Here is a 17,948-nt window from a genome sequence, read left to right as displayed (position 1 = left end):
TGTAAAAAGTAAGAAATTAAGATAAAATCAACGATTGAACCGATTTATAAATTTTTAAATGTTTTAAATTTATTGTTGTATCAACGGTCAAATCAGTTGAACTAAAAGTAAATGGTCTTATCTAAATTGAAATAACCGAATATATATATATATATATATATATATGATGTATTTCACTGATTAAATCACACTGAATAATCTCATCTTCGCTTTTTTCATCAAATTTTCACTCTATACAAAGCTACTTTAGGTTTTATTCAAACATGTTACTTAAAAAGCATTCACTAACCTAAACTTCAAGAAATTTTACTCCCAACTTATTGAAAGAAAACAAAGATAGTTGTTATGGAACCAACTACTAACATGCTATATTCTGTACACGTTAATAGCCCGGAACGGAAGAAACGGAAAAGAGAACCACAAGGGAACCAAGCAGGAACCGAAACGCTATGCAGAGAAGTATTTAAGCTCTCGGATAGCGTGAACGTCCTTTCTTCTTCAAGAACTCCGGGATGTCGAATGAACTGCCTTCATTGAAAGAAGGTCGCCGATTGATTCCAAGACCGGTATCTCCCTGTGCTAGCTGACCTGCCTGCATTTTTAACGGAATTTGGTATAAATCGTGTATGAATGAGAGAGGAAGAGATAGTTGAGGCGATACCTGAAGGTGCCTTCCTTCGGTTTCTTCTTGCCGTTTAAATCCTGTCGCAATTAGGGTTATACTTACCTATATAAAGATCAAAATTGATTTCATCAAATTAATGTTTCATATTGAGGACCATGAACTTTGGTGAATGAAAAAATACAACAGAGAAGACTGGTCTATATGGCTTTCAGCTATATCGCAATGACTTCATTCTCCGTAAAAGTATATGTATCGAATAACCATATCCTACGTATATTCAGACATGGGAATGGGAGTTTGATTCTTTAAATATATGGAATAATTTATTAAAAAATGAGCATGTTATATCAAATACATACCCTTACCGAAGACTCACATCCGAATCTGAGTAACATAAGCTTTTATCATCAATTCAAAAGTTATCATTAATGCCAATGTGAATTCTTCATCTAAATTCGACCTAATTCTACATAGGCATATTTTTATCCATACCAAGAACTCGAGAACAACAAAAATAAGCCTATAGGAAGCAGAGACACGATCCCGTCGCCAATCTCATTGCTAGACAAAGCTGAGATGCTTATCTCATACCACAAATTTGATACAGGAGAACCATCCACCGATGTAAACACAAAAGCATCTCTTATCGGACCAACATGTAGCCTAGATAGTAAAGTTCATTTATAAAGTCCATCTATTGAAGGTATTAATCCTACTTTTCAGAATATATGATCCATAGAATGTTATAATACATGGTTGATTAAAACTACAGTTAAATAGCCGGCCTACTAAAAGTATGGTAATCGAGATAAGGGCAATGTTTTTAGAACTGGACTGTTGATCGAACCGGTCAGGCCACCAGTTCATTGCTCTGACTGGTTCTATTAAAAAATTATTAAAAATTCAAAAAAACCAATGGTTCAACCGGTCCGTACCGGTTCTAGGTCCAACCAGTTCAATGCCCTTCTCTGGACCGGTACCCCAGCCGGTTTCCAGTCCAACGGTCCGGTCTGGTTCAAATATCCTTGGATAAGGGGTATGCGGATGACTGTGAGTCTAAACTTTGGCACGAGAACGTTAGAACAAAAACTAACTTACTTGGCCACTAATTGACGGATCGATCACAGCTCCAAATATTAAATTGGCAGTTGGATCCACTAGATCATATATAACCTCAGCTGCAGTATTTACCTACAGAAAAATATCAGATGTCAAATCATGCATATCAAAAAGAGAAATAAAACATGAAGGCATGCTCGAACACTAGCGGAGCAGTCAATATAATCAAGGTCTCCTATGTATAACATTTCAATGACAAAGTAGTATTCATTACTATATTATTTCCAATTATTCACTTGTCTGTTACTCAAGAATGCACATATCAGATATGGTAGGGCCGCTCAGGCTTCAATAACTCTTCTCCTGCAGGGAAGTGCTCCATTTACGAATAATCAACAATTTTGCGCTCAATATCAAGATAAAATATAAAGTCTCCGCAAGAAAACACAGACACACTAAAAGAGTGGAGATGGCGTGTTACCTCAAACAAGGTTAAATCACTTCCACCAGTTATGTTCCAAACAATTCCAGTAGCCCTTTCTATACCAAGATCTAACAAAGGCGACTGGATAGCATTTAGCGCAGCATCTCTTGCCCGTGTTTTCCCTGAAAATCAGAAAAAAAAAAAAATTAGAACATAATAACCATTTCAGAACCAAGTTCTCAACAATGAGAAGATATCAAAGCCCATATGACATGCATAAATTTCTTTATTTCGAGAAAAAACATCAATATTTAATTCCAATATAAGGAAAGAAAATAGACAGACTGCAATCATTTCTATTTCTGTTGGATAAAAAAAATGAGGTAGAAACTTTATGCGTTCCAAGTCAAAGCCTCAAATATAAATGCTAATGTCTCTTTGATTACCAGTTGCAGTTCCGATCCCCATTAATGAAGAACCAGCGTTTGCCATTATAGTTCGCACGTCTGCAAAATCCACATTGACTAGCCCTGGAATCTGCAATAAGGAAACACATAACCAAATTAAAGTGCAGAAGTATGGTCGCCCCCAGAGCTCATAATGCTTCAAGTTATTTACTGTCCACAACATCACAGATATGAATGGATAGTAATGCTGATATACTGAACTTTACAGGCTCCGAGATTCCATTCTAGAACATGGGAATCGATACATTTAGCATTACCAATGAGTAAATAACACACAAAGACACTTACTACCGCTGTGTTGTGATAACATATAGACACCGGAAGATATCGGTAACCTTAGAATAAAGAGCTTGATAACGAATCATAGTAATTATTTACTGGAAAAAAGAAGCGCGAGATATTTCATCAAAATTTGCACACCACAAGTATAACCCCCCAAAGCCTATGGAAAAATCAGCACCAAACTACTAATTCTTCCTCGCCATCTAATAAACTAGGGCAGTAACTAAATTAAAACAAATTTAGCCCCAAATTTGGAGGTGCACTAATTTTCCACCAATTGATTGTAATATATCATAAGAACGTTCCTATATGATCATCAATAAAAATGGAAGGACAGTCTTGATTTTTAAGCACTATGTGAGAAGAAAGGAAGAAATGGCATTACATTTATGTTGCTTTCATCTAAAAATTTGGGTTTCATCTCTATCACGAAACTATATAGTTAGATTAGGAGGTTTTTAATAGTTTCTTGAAGCATTCCATACCGTAATTATATCGGAAATTCCACGAACACCTTGACGAAGAATATCATCAGCCAGATTAAATGCTTCTGTTACTGGAGTAGACGGTGAAACTGCAGTCAACAACTTGTCGTTTGGGATAACAATTAGTGTGTCAACGTTTTCTCTCAGAGCTGCAATGCCTTCCTGTGCTTGAACGGCCCTCCTTCTTCCCTCGAAAGAAAAAGGGGTAGTGACAATACCAATAGTTAATATACCCATGGACTTTGCCACCCCTGCAATTATGGGAGCTCCACCAGTTCCAGTCCCTCCGCCCATTCCGGCCTGCAAATGCAAGCTTTAAGTCCTAAGTAAAACTGTTAAAGAAAGACACTAGAAGACAAAAGAACAACAAGATGTTATGTGTTCATCATAATTTTTAGCTCAGCAAATATCAATCTATGAAAACGGCACATGCAATAGTACCAGAACAAAAGGTTTTTCTAATGGCAATTTAAAGAATGAAAGTATCAGGAGCAAGAATGAATCATGATTAAATTAGTTCATGAACCATCAAAATACGAGACGAATCAAACTCCAGGAAATTGTATGATTAGATATAACAATGCTAACTTAAATGGCTACAAACATACATCCGAAGCTTAGCATGTAATAACAGTTTGCAGTTGCAGAGATAAGACATGACTTTCATTTCGAATTCAGTCAATTGAATAAGTTCCATGAGACAAGAAATCGCGTATAAGTAGCAAGATTAGTTTTATTTACCATATGATCAATGAATATTCACCATAAATAAGAAGCTTGAAACATTTTCATTGACATATATTCTTGACTAGTTTCATAGAGGGGTCTAGTTCATAGTAAGTTCTTTAAAAGCCTAAAAGCAGAGGTAATTTTAAATTGAAATCACTCATGACATCAGACTGTAACAGTACAAGTAATAATTAAAATTCTAACTAAATAATAAGGATGCAGACTTACAGTAACAAAAACCATATCAGCACCATAAAGAGCCGCTTCTATTGACTCCTTGCTTTCTTTGGCAGCATTCATACCAATCTCTGGGTTTCCACCGGCACCAAGACCCCGAGTTAGCTCCTGACCAATTTGCAAACGGTGCTCAGGAAAGACAGGTGACAATTTCATAGCTTGAATATCAGTGTTAACAATCCAGAACTCTACACCCTTCAACGCACTCTCTATCATACGGTTAACAGCATTTGACCCACCGCCTCCGACACCAATGACTTTGATCTTAGCTTCACTATAATTACTTGAACCCGTCATGCCCCCTAAGCTCTCGGGACTGGAGCTATCCTTTCTCGGGTTTGTTACTATAGGATTCCCTTCACCTCTAAGCATCGAAACTTCTGGGTGCATATTCAGAAAAGGGTCCTTATTTTGATACGGACTAACGCTATGGGAGTTGTTGGAACATCTAAAATGAGGCATATTAGACCTTTGGCTCGGACTTGAAGACCTGCACCTAAGTTTCCCTAAAGGATTCTCCATTAATACTCTCCCACCAAGAACATTAAGTACCCCCATTGATCTAGTATCTGAAGGTCTAAAATATGGCGATATCGATATAGCATTCGCCATTTTCCCAGCACTATGACACAAACTAGAAAATTTAAAGACTCCTAAATAGCTTGAAGTTCAATTTTCCACGGCCAAGTCCTCTTTCAGTGCCTGCATAAAACATAGAATAAAATAAACAACTATATTCAAAAAGATTCATAATAAAAAAAGACCCATTAGCTCAAACTGTAACTCACTTTGCAGTATCAGCTTAAAACTACAAAATTAAAATAAAAAAATAAACCTCAAACCCAAAGATAAATTCTAAAACGGCTATACTTCTCTAATTGAAGAGTAAAAAGAGCTTTCAAAAAATTGCAGCTAAAACCCAGAACAAAAAAATTAAAAAAAATGTATTAATTACATGAAATGCAAATAGAAATTAGAAAAAGAAAATGGAATCTGGGTCTTAAAAGAGCAAGAGGGAAAGAAAAGGAAAATACCTGAAAGAGATGCAAAGTCCAAGATAATAGAAAAAACGAAGTTACCACTGGAAATGGGAGAAAGGGGAAAGGGGTTTTTCTTTTATATTTATATATTTTATTTTGTAATTTTTATATTTCAGGGCTTAAATTGAAGCTCTTTTTGGCTTTAGCTAGGTGAAATTCCTTTGTCAGGTTGTAGTTGATAAAAATAAATAAAGTAAAAAAATAAAAATAAATAAAGTGGTATTTCGGAAAATAAAAAAGAAACTCAAGAGCTGAATTTATGAGATTTATGAATAGTACCAGGGTTTAAGCCTGGGTGTGAATTTCTCGCCCTTTAAATTTTTGGTTAAATTATGTTATTAGTCCTTGTACTTTGTAAAAATAATGACTTTAGTCTCTATGCTTTAATTTCATCAATTTTAATCCTTGACTTTTGAATTATGAAATTGCGTAAACTACAGTAGTAGTTATCCAACAATTAGTATTTTTTGGTCATATAACTTGAAAAAGCTACAACATGTTCACCTAATTATTTCTTTTTATCACGTAATTATAAAAAGTTACAAAATGATCATCAATCTATTCAAATTTAGTTATTTTTTGTCACAATTTGACATTTTGACTAGTAGCAACTTTTAAAATTGACATAATAGTAATTTAATCGTAAATATTTATACATTGTGTCAATTTAGTCTTCATTTTAAAAAATTTAACCTTCAACATTTACTGTGTAATTTAGTCTTCTTCTTTTTTTTCTTTTTTTTTACAATTTTACTTTTCTTTATTACCCTTTAACCTAAACAACTAAAATAAATAAATTTATCAACTAAATTTATTGAAAAATACAAAAATGGAAACACCCAAAAGTGAAAGATAATAGTTTTCACCTTTTCTCAATTTTTAAAATTAATCTTCAATATAAAAAAACTATAGAAAAAGGATAAAATTACACAATGAGTAAATGTTGAGCAAGAAATTCTTTAGAACCAATACTAAATTAACTTAATTTATAAATATTGAGAGTTAAAGTTGTTATGCCAATTTTAAAAGATGCCACAGGTAGCTTGTTGAAGATAAAAAGTAATTTACTAATAATTGAATAATTATTTTGTAATTTTCATAATTACATGACTAAAAAGAAATTTACTAATAATTGGATGACTACTAGTGTAGTTTACTCAATTATAATTTGATCAATTTTTATTCCAAAATTTTCAGTTGATCAATTTTAATTATGGTATTTTTTTTATTTTTAAAATTTGGGTAAACTACATTAGTAGTCCCTTTACTATGATTTCTTTTTGTCACCGAACTATAAGAAATTACAAAATAATCACTCAACTTTTTTTTGTCACCCAACTATATTGTATTTTTGGGTGTTTTCAGTTCTACATTAGCCAACGGGTAATTGAGTTGAGCCCCAGTATTGTCAAGCTCGAGCTCAACTTGAAATTTGGAGCTCGATACTCGACTCGAACTGGATTGAACATCTATTTTTGAACTTGATCTTGACTCAAGATATAATTGAGCTCAAGCTCGATTACCAATTTTTGTACTCATACTTGAACTTGAACTTGAGCTCGATTCAATAATTAAGCTTAAGGTTAATAATATATATTAATGGCAAAGTATATATACATAATATAATAATATAAAAATACAAAAAGCTTGATAAGGCTCATAAGTCATTCGAGTTGAGTATTACTAAACTCGAATTCAATTTAATTGATAGCTCGAGCTGCTCGAAAATTATCGAATTGAGTTTGAATTAGAGGTGCTCATGGGTTGGGCGGCCCGGCTCGCCCGAAATTTAGGAGGGTTTGGGTAAAAATATAGGCCCGAAATATGGGCTCGGGCAAAAAAATAAGCCCGTTTAGAAAACGGGTCGAGCCTCGGGTAAATTTTTTTTGGCCTGGGCCCGGCCTGGATCTAAATAATATATATTTTTTATTTTTAAAATTTATTATTAGATTAACATTTCCCAATTCTCCTCCCCAGTTCCTCGACGCCCTTCCCTTCCCTTTTTTATCTGTCTCTGATAAATCCCTACGCCTTCCCTTCCCTTTTTTTCCCCCAAATCGGAAACCCACCTCGCCTGACCCACCATTCCACCTCCGGTGACCGGTCCTCCACGACTCCACCTCCGCTCTAACTGTGCTTTCAGCGAATCTAGCCTTCAATGTCTTCAAAGGTGAGTTATCTGTTAAGTGTTAACCCTATTTCCTGTTAACGGTTTCCTAATTTTTTAACGTCTTCTCCCTTTTTTACTTTTTGATGTTGGTTGTGATTTTGATTTTTGCTGTTAATGGTGTTCTGATTTTGATTTTGAGACACTAAATCTTGGGGTGATTTTGATTGTGTTTACACTTTACATATCCGGGGGGGATTTTGATTTTGATTGTGTTCTCGAATCATCTGTGGCACTTGCTCGTTATAATTCAACTTTGGTTATCATCTTAATGCATAAAAGCAACCATTTTAAAATGGAGTGATATAACAGAGAGAATAAGATATGCGAATTAGTTCTAAAATAATGGATGGAGGAGAAGGAGAAGAGAAATGGAGCATGGGGTGTTGGCAATTGAAAACAATGGAGCATCTTATATTAATGTGAAGAGATGAATCGAAGATATTGAACAGATCAGTGGGAGAAAAGCAACTGACTATTTGCTGCATTGAAAACAGTTATATATCTTATAAAAGGTCAAAGATATACGGCTTGAATTAGTGGGAGAAAAGCAACTGGCTATTTGCTGCATTGAAAACAATTATATATCTTATAAAAGGTCAAAGATATATGGCTTGAATTTATCTTTAGTGTCGACACCAATGACATTGGAATGTTGCCATATTTATGGCTTGAAGGTGTCCCTGGCACATAAATGGTATCAACACAAAATGAGATTGAGAAAATGAGTTTAAGGCCATCGAAATTGTCAGTGTTTAAGCTATGACGAACCAGTAACAATGAATGGAAAATCTCAAACGAATTGGAATATGATGTTTTTGTTTTTTTCTTTCTTTTACGGTTGTTTTCATTAGTTTGATAAAGTGGGTTATTTATACATGCTGTAGTGGGTCTAGTATTATGTAAGGATATACATGGGCATGTAGAACATGAACTGATGTTGGAAATCATGACTCATGTCATCTTGATCAATTTTGGTTTTGGTTGGTACCTTTGAAGGACAAAGAGAGAAATGCTTAAAATTCAATTTCCGCCTGATTTAACACTGCTGTATGTTATGACAACATCCATATGTAATTAGACAGGCAAGAGGCATATTGTAAAGAAGTATAACAATATTATATAGTAGTTGTATTAGTTTGACCATGTCTAAGAAATTGAGGGTCTTTTTAGTAATCTGTTTTGGTTTGACATATGTTTTATATTTTGGTTCTTGAGCTCTGTGATTTGCTTAAAATTATTTATTAATAAAAAATTATTCTGACTTTGCTTAAAAATTTACTCTTGAGGGTCTTCGATTCATCTCTTCACATTAATATAAGATGCTCCATTGTTTTCAATTGCCAACACCCCATGCTCTAGTATGAATTGATATATGTATATGTTAGTTTCGAATATGTATATATGTACATGTATAATTTATTGTATTGAAATCAAGTATGAAATTATAATACAGTTTGATTTTGTCAAGTATGAGAAAAAACACCAGTCTCTCTCTTGACATTGAGATCAGAAGCTTAGTTTCTTCATTTAATCTCTCTTTTTTTTTCTTTTTTTTTTTTGTGTTTGCTTTGTTTTATTGCAGAAACAAGCTATTTAGTGAGGCAGAAAAAACAGCAGGCCTGGGCAGGTTGCTACTATCACTATCTCACACCCTTTCCTTCAAAACAATCAACCTTAGCGACTTTTCATTTGAATTTTGCGTGTTCTTTTAGTATTATTTAAAGACATGTGACAAGTTTGATCTTGTATCACAAGGCTAGCATAGTTAAATAACTAGTTTATTATCTCGTGCAATATATGAGTTTGGTATCATACAATTATGTAATATGTATTTATTTTATATGAAAATGGTCGAATATCATTTTATCCTCTATTATGCTTACAAGTTACAACTAAACTTTAATCTTTATATCCTTTTAACAAAATGATTAAATTTTAGTTTCTATACTTTATTTTTAACATAAATTGGTGCTTATATTTTTATAATGTTATTAACTAAATAATTAATTTGTAATATACTGTTTTAATATAATGTTATAAATATACTGTTATAAATATACTGTTTTAATATAATGTTTTAATATACTGTTACAAATATACTGTTATAAATACTGCACCTTAATTTTTAATGTAATATACTGTTATAAATACTGCACCTTTAAAAAAAAGAGCCGGGCTGGGCCCGGGCTTCATATTTTTTCCACGGGCCGAGCCTGGGAAAAATTTTAGGCTCATATTTCGGGCCGGGCCTGGGCTAAGCCTAGTAATCAGGTTAAAATTTTTTTTTGGGCCTAGACTCGAACCCAGCCCGGCCCATGAGCACCTCTAGTTTGAATTTTGTTTGAGTTGAACTCGAATAGCTTACAAACATTAATGATTCATTTACAATCCTATCAACTGATAACCAAAAAGATAAATTTGAATGAAAAAATATTAATAATTACGAAGCAATTTTATAATTTTTCATAGAGGTGATAAAAAAGAAAGAAAAAATCAGGGTCACCTCTACGCAATTCATCCTTAAAATTTTAACCTGACCAAACATTAGTTTAAATCGTCTGGTTAAATTTAATTTTCTTTACTGGTTCAGCCACACTCGCTCAAGCTCGAGCATTTGTCGATGGAAATCAGCTCGAGCTTTTTTCTTCTTTATATGACCTCTCACAACAGATCATTCCTTCATTTCTTGCGGCTTAACGCTTCGATACAAACGAGGCTTCTCTTCTATTTTCTACTTGTGAGTTCATGATTATATCTTACTTTGATTTTGCGTATATATATATAAGTTCCTTCAATAATGCTGGTTTCTTTTTCTTTAGTTACATGAGGAAATTGTCGGTTTTTTCTATTATTGTTCTGAGTTCGGAAAACTCGTTAGTGTTTTTGATAGGTTTCAGCTCAAAAATTTCTTTTGATCTGCGTTCTGTACTAGTGAGTACTACTGAATTACTAATCGATGATCGTATCTTGGTTTGATTTTGCATACTGTTTTCTCTTTAATTACTTGAGCAAAATTTCATTTCTTTTTTCTTTTTGTCAGTTTTATATCTGTTGTTTGAATATTTTTGTTTTGAATTGGGAAAACTAGTTAGTTCTTTTTTACTGTTTTCAGTTCAAAGATTTCTTCTGGTCTGAGTTCTGTACCAATCAGTGCTATTGAATCACTGATTACTTTGATTTTGTAGAGTTTCCCTTTTAATGCAGGTTTCTTTAATTGCTTGATCCAAAATTTCATTTCTTTTTTGTCAGTTTTATGTCTGTTGTTTGGATATTTTTGTTCTGAATTGGAAAAGCTAGTTTGTGCTTTTTTACTGTTTTTGGTTCAATGATTTCTTCTGATCTGAATTCTGTAGGAGTGAGTGCTACTGAATCACTAATTTCTTTGATTTTGTATGGTTTCCTTTTAATGCAGGTTTATGTTGACAGTTTTTACTAACATTTTAAAAGATTTTCCTCTCAGCCTCAGCAACAGTTGGCTTTCTGGTATGGATAGGGGCAAGAATAGAAAGGTTAATATGTTGGAGGTGGAAAATGTGAGGTATGGTGTGAATCTTTTAAAGAATCGAGCCTTGAGACAATTAGAAGCCATACGGTCTCTTACGAGGGTGCTTCTAGAAGCTAATGACTTGCCTGAGCAAATTGAAAAGCTAAAGTCAAGGGAATCTAAACTCAAAATTATAAAGGAAGACATCAAAATTATCCGGAGTTTGCCAGAACCAGAGGCTAGGCAGAAACTGCTCCAAGTAGAAATGGACTTGGAGGAATGCAAACAACAACTATCAGAGGTACGCCAGCAACAATCAGAGGTACGCCAACAACAATCAGAGGTACGCCAACTCTTACTAATCTAATTACTAAGTTTGATTTCTTGATATAAATCTCTAATCTAACTCGGTTTTTCAGGTCCGTGAAAAAACAAAAAAGCTTGATGGAATCTTCCTTAATAATGAGGTACGCAGATTTCTTATCATTGATATCAAGCAACTAAACATTTCTCATTTGCAAATTACATTATTATAATTACAATGTCTGTCATAATAAACACTTGCTTTTAGACATAGCAAAAAGCCATTTTCAGATACCGGTTTCTGGTTGTGTCCAACACAAGTATTTTAAACCTTTTTAAGTTTTCTCAATTTTGGAAGAAGCTTAGGTGGTATATGCATAATTATATTCAAATATGTGTCGGTGCATTACTCATTTATAAATCACAATATAATGTCTTTTCTCATGCACTAGACTTTTTCTTAGACCTAGCGAAAAGCCCATTTTCAACTATGTTAGTTGGATTTAGATATGAGTGTCGGGTGTGGGTACATGTCTAACACGAATAAGTTCAACTTTCAATAAGTTTTTCATGTATTTCAAGAAACCTCAAAAGGCCAGTCCAAACATATGTCAAACATGAACACTTAAAAGCAAAATGAAGAGCTGGAGCCAGTAAAACCTAATTTTTAGGAATCTATCCTTTGGCCGTTTGCATTGAAAACAATATTTCTTAGACTTGCCCTTGTTTACATTTTTTAAGGAAACAAAATGCATATTTCTTTTCCTCTTTGTTTTTCAAGTCTTAATGTCTGAAGTCATTCTTAGACTTGCCCTTGTTTACATCTTTGATCATTTGTTTATATTTTTCTTAAATTTCAGGAATTCAGCACGGAGACTCTAGAAAAAGAGGTACATATATGTGTGTGTATATATATATATATATGATACTACTCAAATAGAGAAATTACGGAAATGTGTTTTGTAATTAAAATAAGTAATATTATTCGAGAATATTTTAATTTTTTACTTCAAAAAACAACAAAATATATGAATGTGGTTGGATTTGATCCTATGCTATTAGAATCAATAAAATATTAATTTTACCACTAAATTAATAAAAACCAATAATATTTACTCACAAATTAATTTACTTTTTCCATTTTAATATCTACATGTTTTGTTATTTATTGTATATTATTTTAAACTAACATTTGTGTTTTAAGTAAGGAGTTTCTACACACAAAGTATAAATTTAATTATTTCTCAAATCTATAATATGAATTTATAGAATGGTTGTTTAGTAATGAATTTAAAATTTCATATTTCTTTTTTATTTTTCATGTACATAATCACACATTGAATCTTAGTTGACTTCTACATAATCATATCTTTGAAATTTTGATTTGTTTTCCATATTTGCTGTTTTAGCTTTATTCTGCAGTGCCATGTATGAAAGAAGTTGCTGCAACTTATGATCATGCACGTTTGCCATCTAGTGCAGCATTACCACCTACTTCTAGTGATTTGGATTTCCAAATTTATGAGAACGACAAAGGTCTCCATGGCATACCATTGGGGAACACTATTACCAATGGAACCCTTCAACAGGGTGGGAGTGAGGCGTCTGAAGCACAATACAACAAGAACGCACCACCATTGTCGCACAGTGATGGGGAGATGGGGAAAGGTACTGAAATTAATAATGTTTTATTCCTATTGATCAACACTGCAGAAGTTTGCTGATTCGGGAGAAGTTACAGCGTAATGTTTATAAATTCTCATATGTAACTGCTATGCTGAGTGTTAATAGCATGCTTGAATACCTTCTAAAATTTTTGTTATGGGGCATTCTTAATTGTTGGACTGGTTACATAAATTATTTTCTGAAATTCAGTTTTTGAAGGCTAGACATAGATCAGCTATCTTATACAGCTTCTTACTCTTTATCTCTATTAAGAAAATCAATAGTTTGTTTCTCTCCTTACCTCCCTGCTTAAATCACATTTTCCTTTGGCTTTTGGCTAGCTTGTTTTAGATTCTCACACTTGCTTGCTTGTCATTAGGAAAAACTTAGATTGTTTTAGATTCAGAAATTTGATTTGAGTTAACATTTTCAGATCCGTTCAAGATGGTGGAACCGAATTGGTCTGCTCACCGCGACAATGGGGATATCATTATGATACCTACACCTGGAGCACCAAATGGTGCTAATGGACAACCGTTGCCACCCGATGATATACAAGTGAATTGCTCAAGCTCGATGTTGACCGGAGGAAAGAAAAGAAATCAGAAAGCTAAAGGAAAAGGCATCAAGAAACAGTGCCGGCCCCAGGTAACCGGTGAATCATCAAATTTGGGACAAGATAATTCGGAAGAGCTTATTTGGGTGAAACCTCAAACCTTGATATGTTCAATTATTTTTCTAAATTTTTCATATATTTCGAGAAACGTCAAATGGTCATATTCTAAACCAATGTTCAAACATGTATCGAACACTGACGCTTCAAGCAAAATGAAGTGTTCAAGTGACATGGATTTCAGTAAGATTAGACCATAAAACCTAATGTTTTGGTATTCTCTCCCATGGTTGTTTGCATTGAAAACGATACTGTGTTACTTTCTAAGCTTTGAAAATTCTATATATGACTGAAGTTGTAAACTTGGAAAGAAAAATATTGCATCTCTTTCCTGATTAATTTGTTCTGTATCTGTATATCTCATTTTTTTTACATCTTCATTGTTTGTTTATGTTTCTCTTAAATTTCAGGGATACAATGAGGAGACTTCAAAAAACAAGGTATGGTATATGTGTGTATATATGATATTGGTAGGTGGTGCACGGTAACAATTTCTCCGAATAGCATTTAAAAACTTGAATTACGAAAATAGTGTAATATATAAATGTAATTATTTCTCAAATCTATAATATGTTTTATATTTTTAAGTATAAAATTGCACATTGAATCTCAGTTGATTTTTACACAATCATATACACAACATATGAAATACTGAAACTTCAAAATTCATGTTTTGAAAAGGTAGCACTAATATTATCGTATCTCTGAAATTTTAACTTGTTTTCCATTTTGTTCTCTGAAATTTTAAGTATAATGTCTTTCCTCGTGTACTAGAATTTTTCTTAGACTTAGCGAAAAGCCATTTTCAACTATGTTAATTGGATCTAGGTATGAGGGTATTTTAATTTTTTACTTTAAAAAACAACAAAAATATGAATAAAATATTAATTTTACTGCTAAATCAATAAAAATAATAATATTTACTCGCAATTTATTTTACTTATTATTATTATTATTTATTGTATGTTATTTTAAACTAACATTTATGTTTTAAGTATGCTTTCTACACACTAGTATAAATTTAATTATTTCTCAAATCCATTATTTGAATTTATTGGATGGTTGTTTAGTAAATAATCTAAAATTTCATGTTTTTTTCCGAAGTACATAATCACACATTGAATCTCAGTTGATTTCTATATAATCATATACACAACAATTTCATGACAATTAATGTAGTAAATGGAATTTGAAATTTTGACTTTTCCATGTCTGTTGTTTTAGTTTTATTCTGCAGTGCCAAGTATGCAAGACGTTGCACCAACTGATTGTCGTGAAAGTTCGTCAACTTTTGGTGATATGGATATCCCAATTTGTGGCATCGACAAAGGTCCCCATGGCATACCATTGGGGAACACTATAACTAGTGGAATGCTTCAACAGGGTGGGAGTGAGGCGTCTGAAGCACAATACAACACAAACACACCACCATTGTCGCACAGTGATAATCAGATGAACTTAATGCTCAGTGGAAGCAACAAAAGAGATGGGATTTCAGAAGCTGGAGTACAAGGTACTGAAATGAATGATGTTACTATTCGTTTGCTGGCTAGGGAGATGTTGAAGTGTAATTATAGTTCCTGGCAATCTGGACTTTTTAACAAAGACAACAACAGTGTAGAAGTTGCACACTTCCATGGCTTACAAGAAGCATTGGACGAAACTCACTATGGGGAAACACCAGACTACCTCAAACTCACTAAGTTTGGCCATAAAAATATTGAAGTTCTGGTTTGTGCCGCAATCAAACAGATGGAAGACTGGCGTACACCTAAGGATTCCGGCTGTAACCAGTTGAAAAAGTGGGCCGCGACGCTCAATATGGGTAAGGAACAGGATTTTGAAGTGAAATTTGCTGATGACATGTTGAATAATATTTGTCTTGCCTGTTATGCTTACTCAATGATTTATGGAGAGGATGGTTCAGTTCATAAGGTTGCGAGTGGAAGGGTGTGATGCTCATATGGTATTTGGTATTTAAACTCGGTGAATGGTTTGGATATTTCAACTCGGTGAATTAGTATGGTTATTTTTCTATATTTGGTTTTAGTCTTTGAACTCAGTAAATCGTTTTAGTATTTGGTATTTGAACTCATATGTTTTGATATTTGGTATTTTGAACTCAGTTAAAGAACTTGGGGTTTTTATGGTTATATTTCTATAATTGGTTTTATTATAAGAACTTAGTGAATGGTTTCGGTATTCGAATTCAGTGAGTTTATATTGTGTCAGGAATGTTGTCTTCTATATGAATTTTTGATGAATTGGTATGTTTTATGTTTGTGTTATTTCCTTTATCTGGTTTAGGTTAGAAAATTTGAATGGTTGATTATAAAATTTATCATGTCCAAGTATTGATAGCATGTTTGATCTTGGATTGTAACATTTGCGTTCTGGCTTTGATGCTCGTCACCCCACAATGGGTAAATATTTTGTCACATAATTTATGGTGCAGGTGAAGTGTTCAACAAAATAACAGAAATTTTAAGTATAGAGAGTACCATAATGCAATTCATGGTATTTGCATTACATAATATGGAGAGACTTTTGGGGTAATTGATAGCTCTAAAATATAGCTAATTCCCCACATATGCACTAACAATTTCTTTCCTCAGCTCATTGGATTTTTCTGTCATTAACCCCATGGCTCAGTTCCAATTTCTCAGCTAATTTCCATCCTAGTTTCAACTAACTCCTAAACCTCTATTGCTATTTGGGGTAAATGTATATCGGTGATCTTTACTCGAAAAATGAATAAATTAGTCATTTTTATAAAAAAAATTATTCATTTCTATTCTTAAAAACTAACATAACAGATGGAATAATCACACAATTACACATGGCGTGCCAAGTGTACCTCATACTAACGTATAATGACTAATTTTTAACAATAAAAAATGAATGAATTTTTTAACAAAATGACTAATTTACTCTTTGATCTAACGTATATTGATTAATTTACTCATTTTTTTAGTAAATGAGACAAAATACAATCTAACTCCTAATACAAAGACCTTCGTCAGAGGTGTAGCCAGAGGACTGTCAGGCTCAGCTTCCCTTCAAATAGAAAATTTTTCATTTATATCTTTTAAATTTTTTAAAATTTTAAATTAGTAAAGATAAAAATGCACTTTAGTCCTCCTAAAAATGATAAAAATTTGATAGGCTATTCAAATAGTAAAATTATTTTTTTACTATCATAAAAATTAAATTTTAATTTCAGCCCCTTAACAAAATTTTTTGCCTTCAACCCTAATACTTTTACTCTATTTGATGTATTTTTCTTCAACTCATTTTCACCATAAATCCATAACAATATCCTTGTCTCCAAAGATTGAAGTCTGAAAATTGAGATTTTTATAATATAATTTAGGTCTTTTAAAGCTTTTAAAATTTTAAATTAGTATAAGTGAAATTGTACTTTGATCTCCCTAAAAATAATAACATTTTATTTAATCTTTTAAAAATTATAAAATATAAATTATTTAAAGAATAAAATTATATTTTTCTATCATAAAATTATAATTTAATTTCTATCTTTAAAAGAATTTCTGACTTGATCCCTATTTTCAATTACGTATTCAACCACACTACCAAAAGTTGAGTTTACTGCCTGATTGTTGTTCTTTAATATTCGTTTGTCTTGTACGTAAGAATGATAAGCAAATGGTTGCCAATCATTTCTCAACCCTGTGACCATTACTAGAGGTGCTCATGGGCCGGGCGGCCCGGCTTGGCCCGACGGCCCGCCCGAAATATGGTAGGGTTTAGGTAAAAATATAGGCCCGAAATATGGGCTTGGGCAAAAAAACGAGGCCCGTTTGGAAAACGGGCCGAGCCTCGGGCACAACTTTTTAGGCCCGGGGCCGGCCTGGTCCGGCCCGATATAATAAATATATTTATTTTTAAAATTTTTTTAATTTTAAAATTTTTAAAATTTTTTTTAATTTTAAAATTTTTTTAAAATATATATTTTAAATTTTTTAAAATTTTAAAATAATTTTTTAGTATTTTATTAAAAAATGGGCCGGGCCGGGCTTATAATTTTCTCAAGTCGGGCCTGGGCAAAATTTTAGGCTCATATTTCGAGCTGGGCCCGGGCCTAGGAATCGGGCTAAAATTTTTTGTGGGCCCGGCCCATGAACACCTCTACACAAGACTAACATGAAACAATGGATGAAAGCTGGAAGTTGGACAGAGCAATTGGTTTAATGAGTTTTTTTTTTCTTGAACCGATTTAATTAACTTTAAAATGAAAAAAAAATCAGTTCCTTGTTTTTAATTAAAAAAATTACCAAACTGAAC

General features: G+C 32.9%; 2 protein-coding genes across 2 annotated transcripts; one reads left to right on the top strand and one right to left on the bottom strand.

Annotated features, from left to right (window-relative positions):
• Window positions 1–180: 180 nt before the first annotated feature.
• LOC105761736 (cell division protein FtsZ homolog 2-2, chloroplastic) lies at window positions 181–5,507 on the bottom strand. The gene is made up of 8 exons (XM_012579631.2): window positions 5,343–5,507; window positions 4,300–5,010; window positions 3,343–3,642; window positions 2,555–2,645; window positions 2,166–2,290; window positions 1,724–1,816; window positions 662–727; window positions 181–592 (listed from the first exon to the last, which is right to left on the bottom strand). Exons 2-8 carry the CDS (start codon window positions 4,918–4,920, stop codon window positions 464–466), a joined length of 1,425 nt encoding a protein of 474 aa, XP_012435085.1. The 5' UTR covers window positions 4,921–5,010; window positions 5,343–5,507; the 3' UTR covers window positions 181–463.
• A 1,922-nt stretch (window positions 5,508–7,429) lies between these two features.
• Window positions 7,430–15,796, top strand: LOC105761735 (uncharacterized). The gene is made up of 9 exons (XM_052624206.1): window positions 7,430–7,518; window positions 9,101–9,145; window positions 10,931–11,345; window positions 11,422–11,469; window positions 12,166–12,195; window positions 12,715–12,973; window positions 13,404–13,672; window positions 14,054–14,083; window positions 14,868–15,796. Exons 3-9 carry the CDS (start codon window positions 10,935–10,937, stop codon window positions 15,597–15,599), a joined length of 1,779 nt encoding a protein of 592 aa, XP_052480166.1. The 5' UTR covers window positions 7,430–7,518; window positions 9,101–9,145; window positions 10,931–10,934; the 3' UTR covers window positions 15,600–15,796.
• The last annotated feature ends 2,152 nt before the right edge of the window (window positions 15,797–17,948 follow it).

Source organism: Gossypium raimondii, chromosome 11, assembly GCF_025698545.1.
Source record: "Gossypium raimondii isolate GPD5lz chromosome 11, ASM2569854v1, whole genome shotgun sequence".
In the NCBI taxonomy this organism is placed as follows: domain Eukaryota; kingdom Viridiplantae; phylum Streptophyta; class Magnoliopsida; order Malvales; family Malvaceae; genus Gossypium; species Gossypium raimondii.
This window is presented reverse-complemented; position numbering and strand designations above follow the sequence as displayed.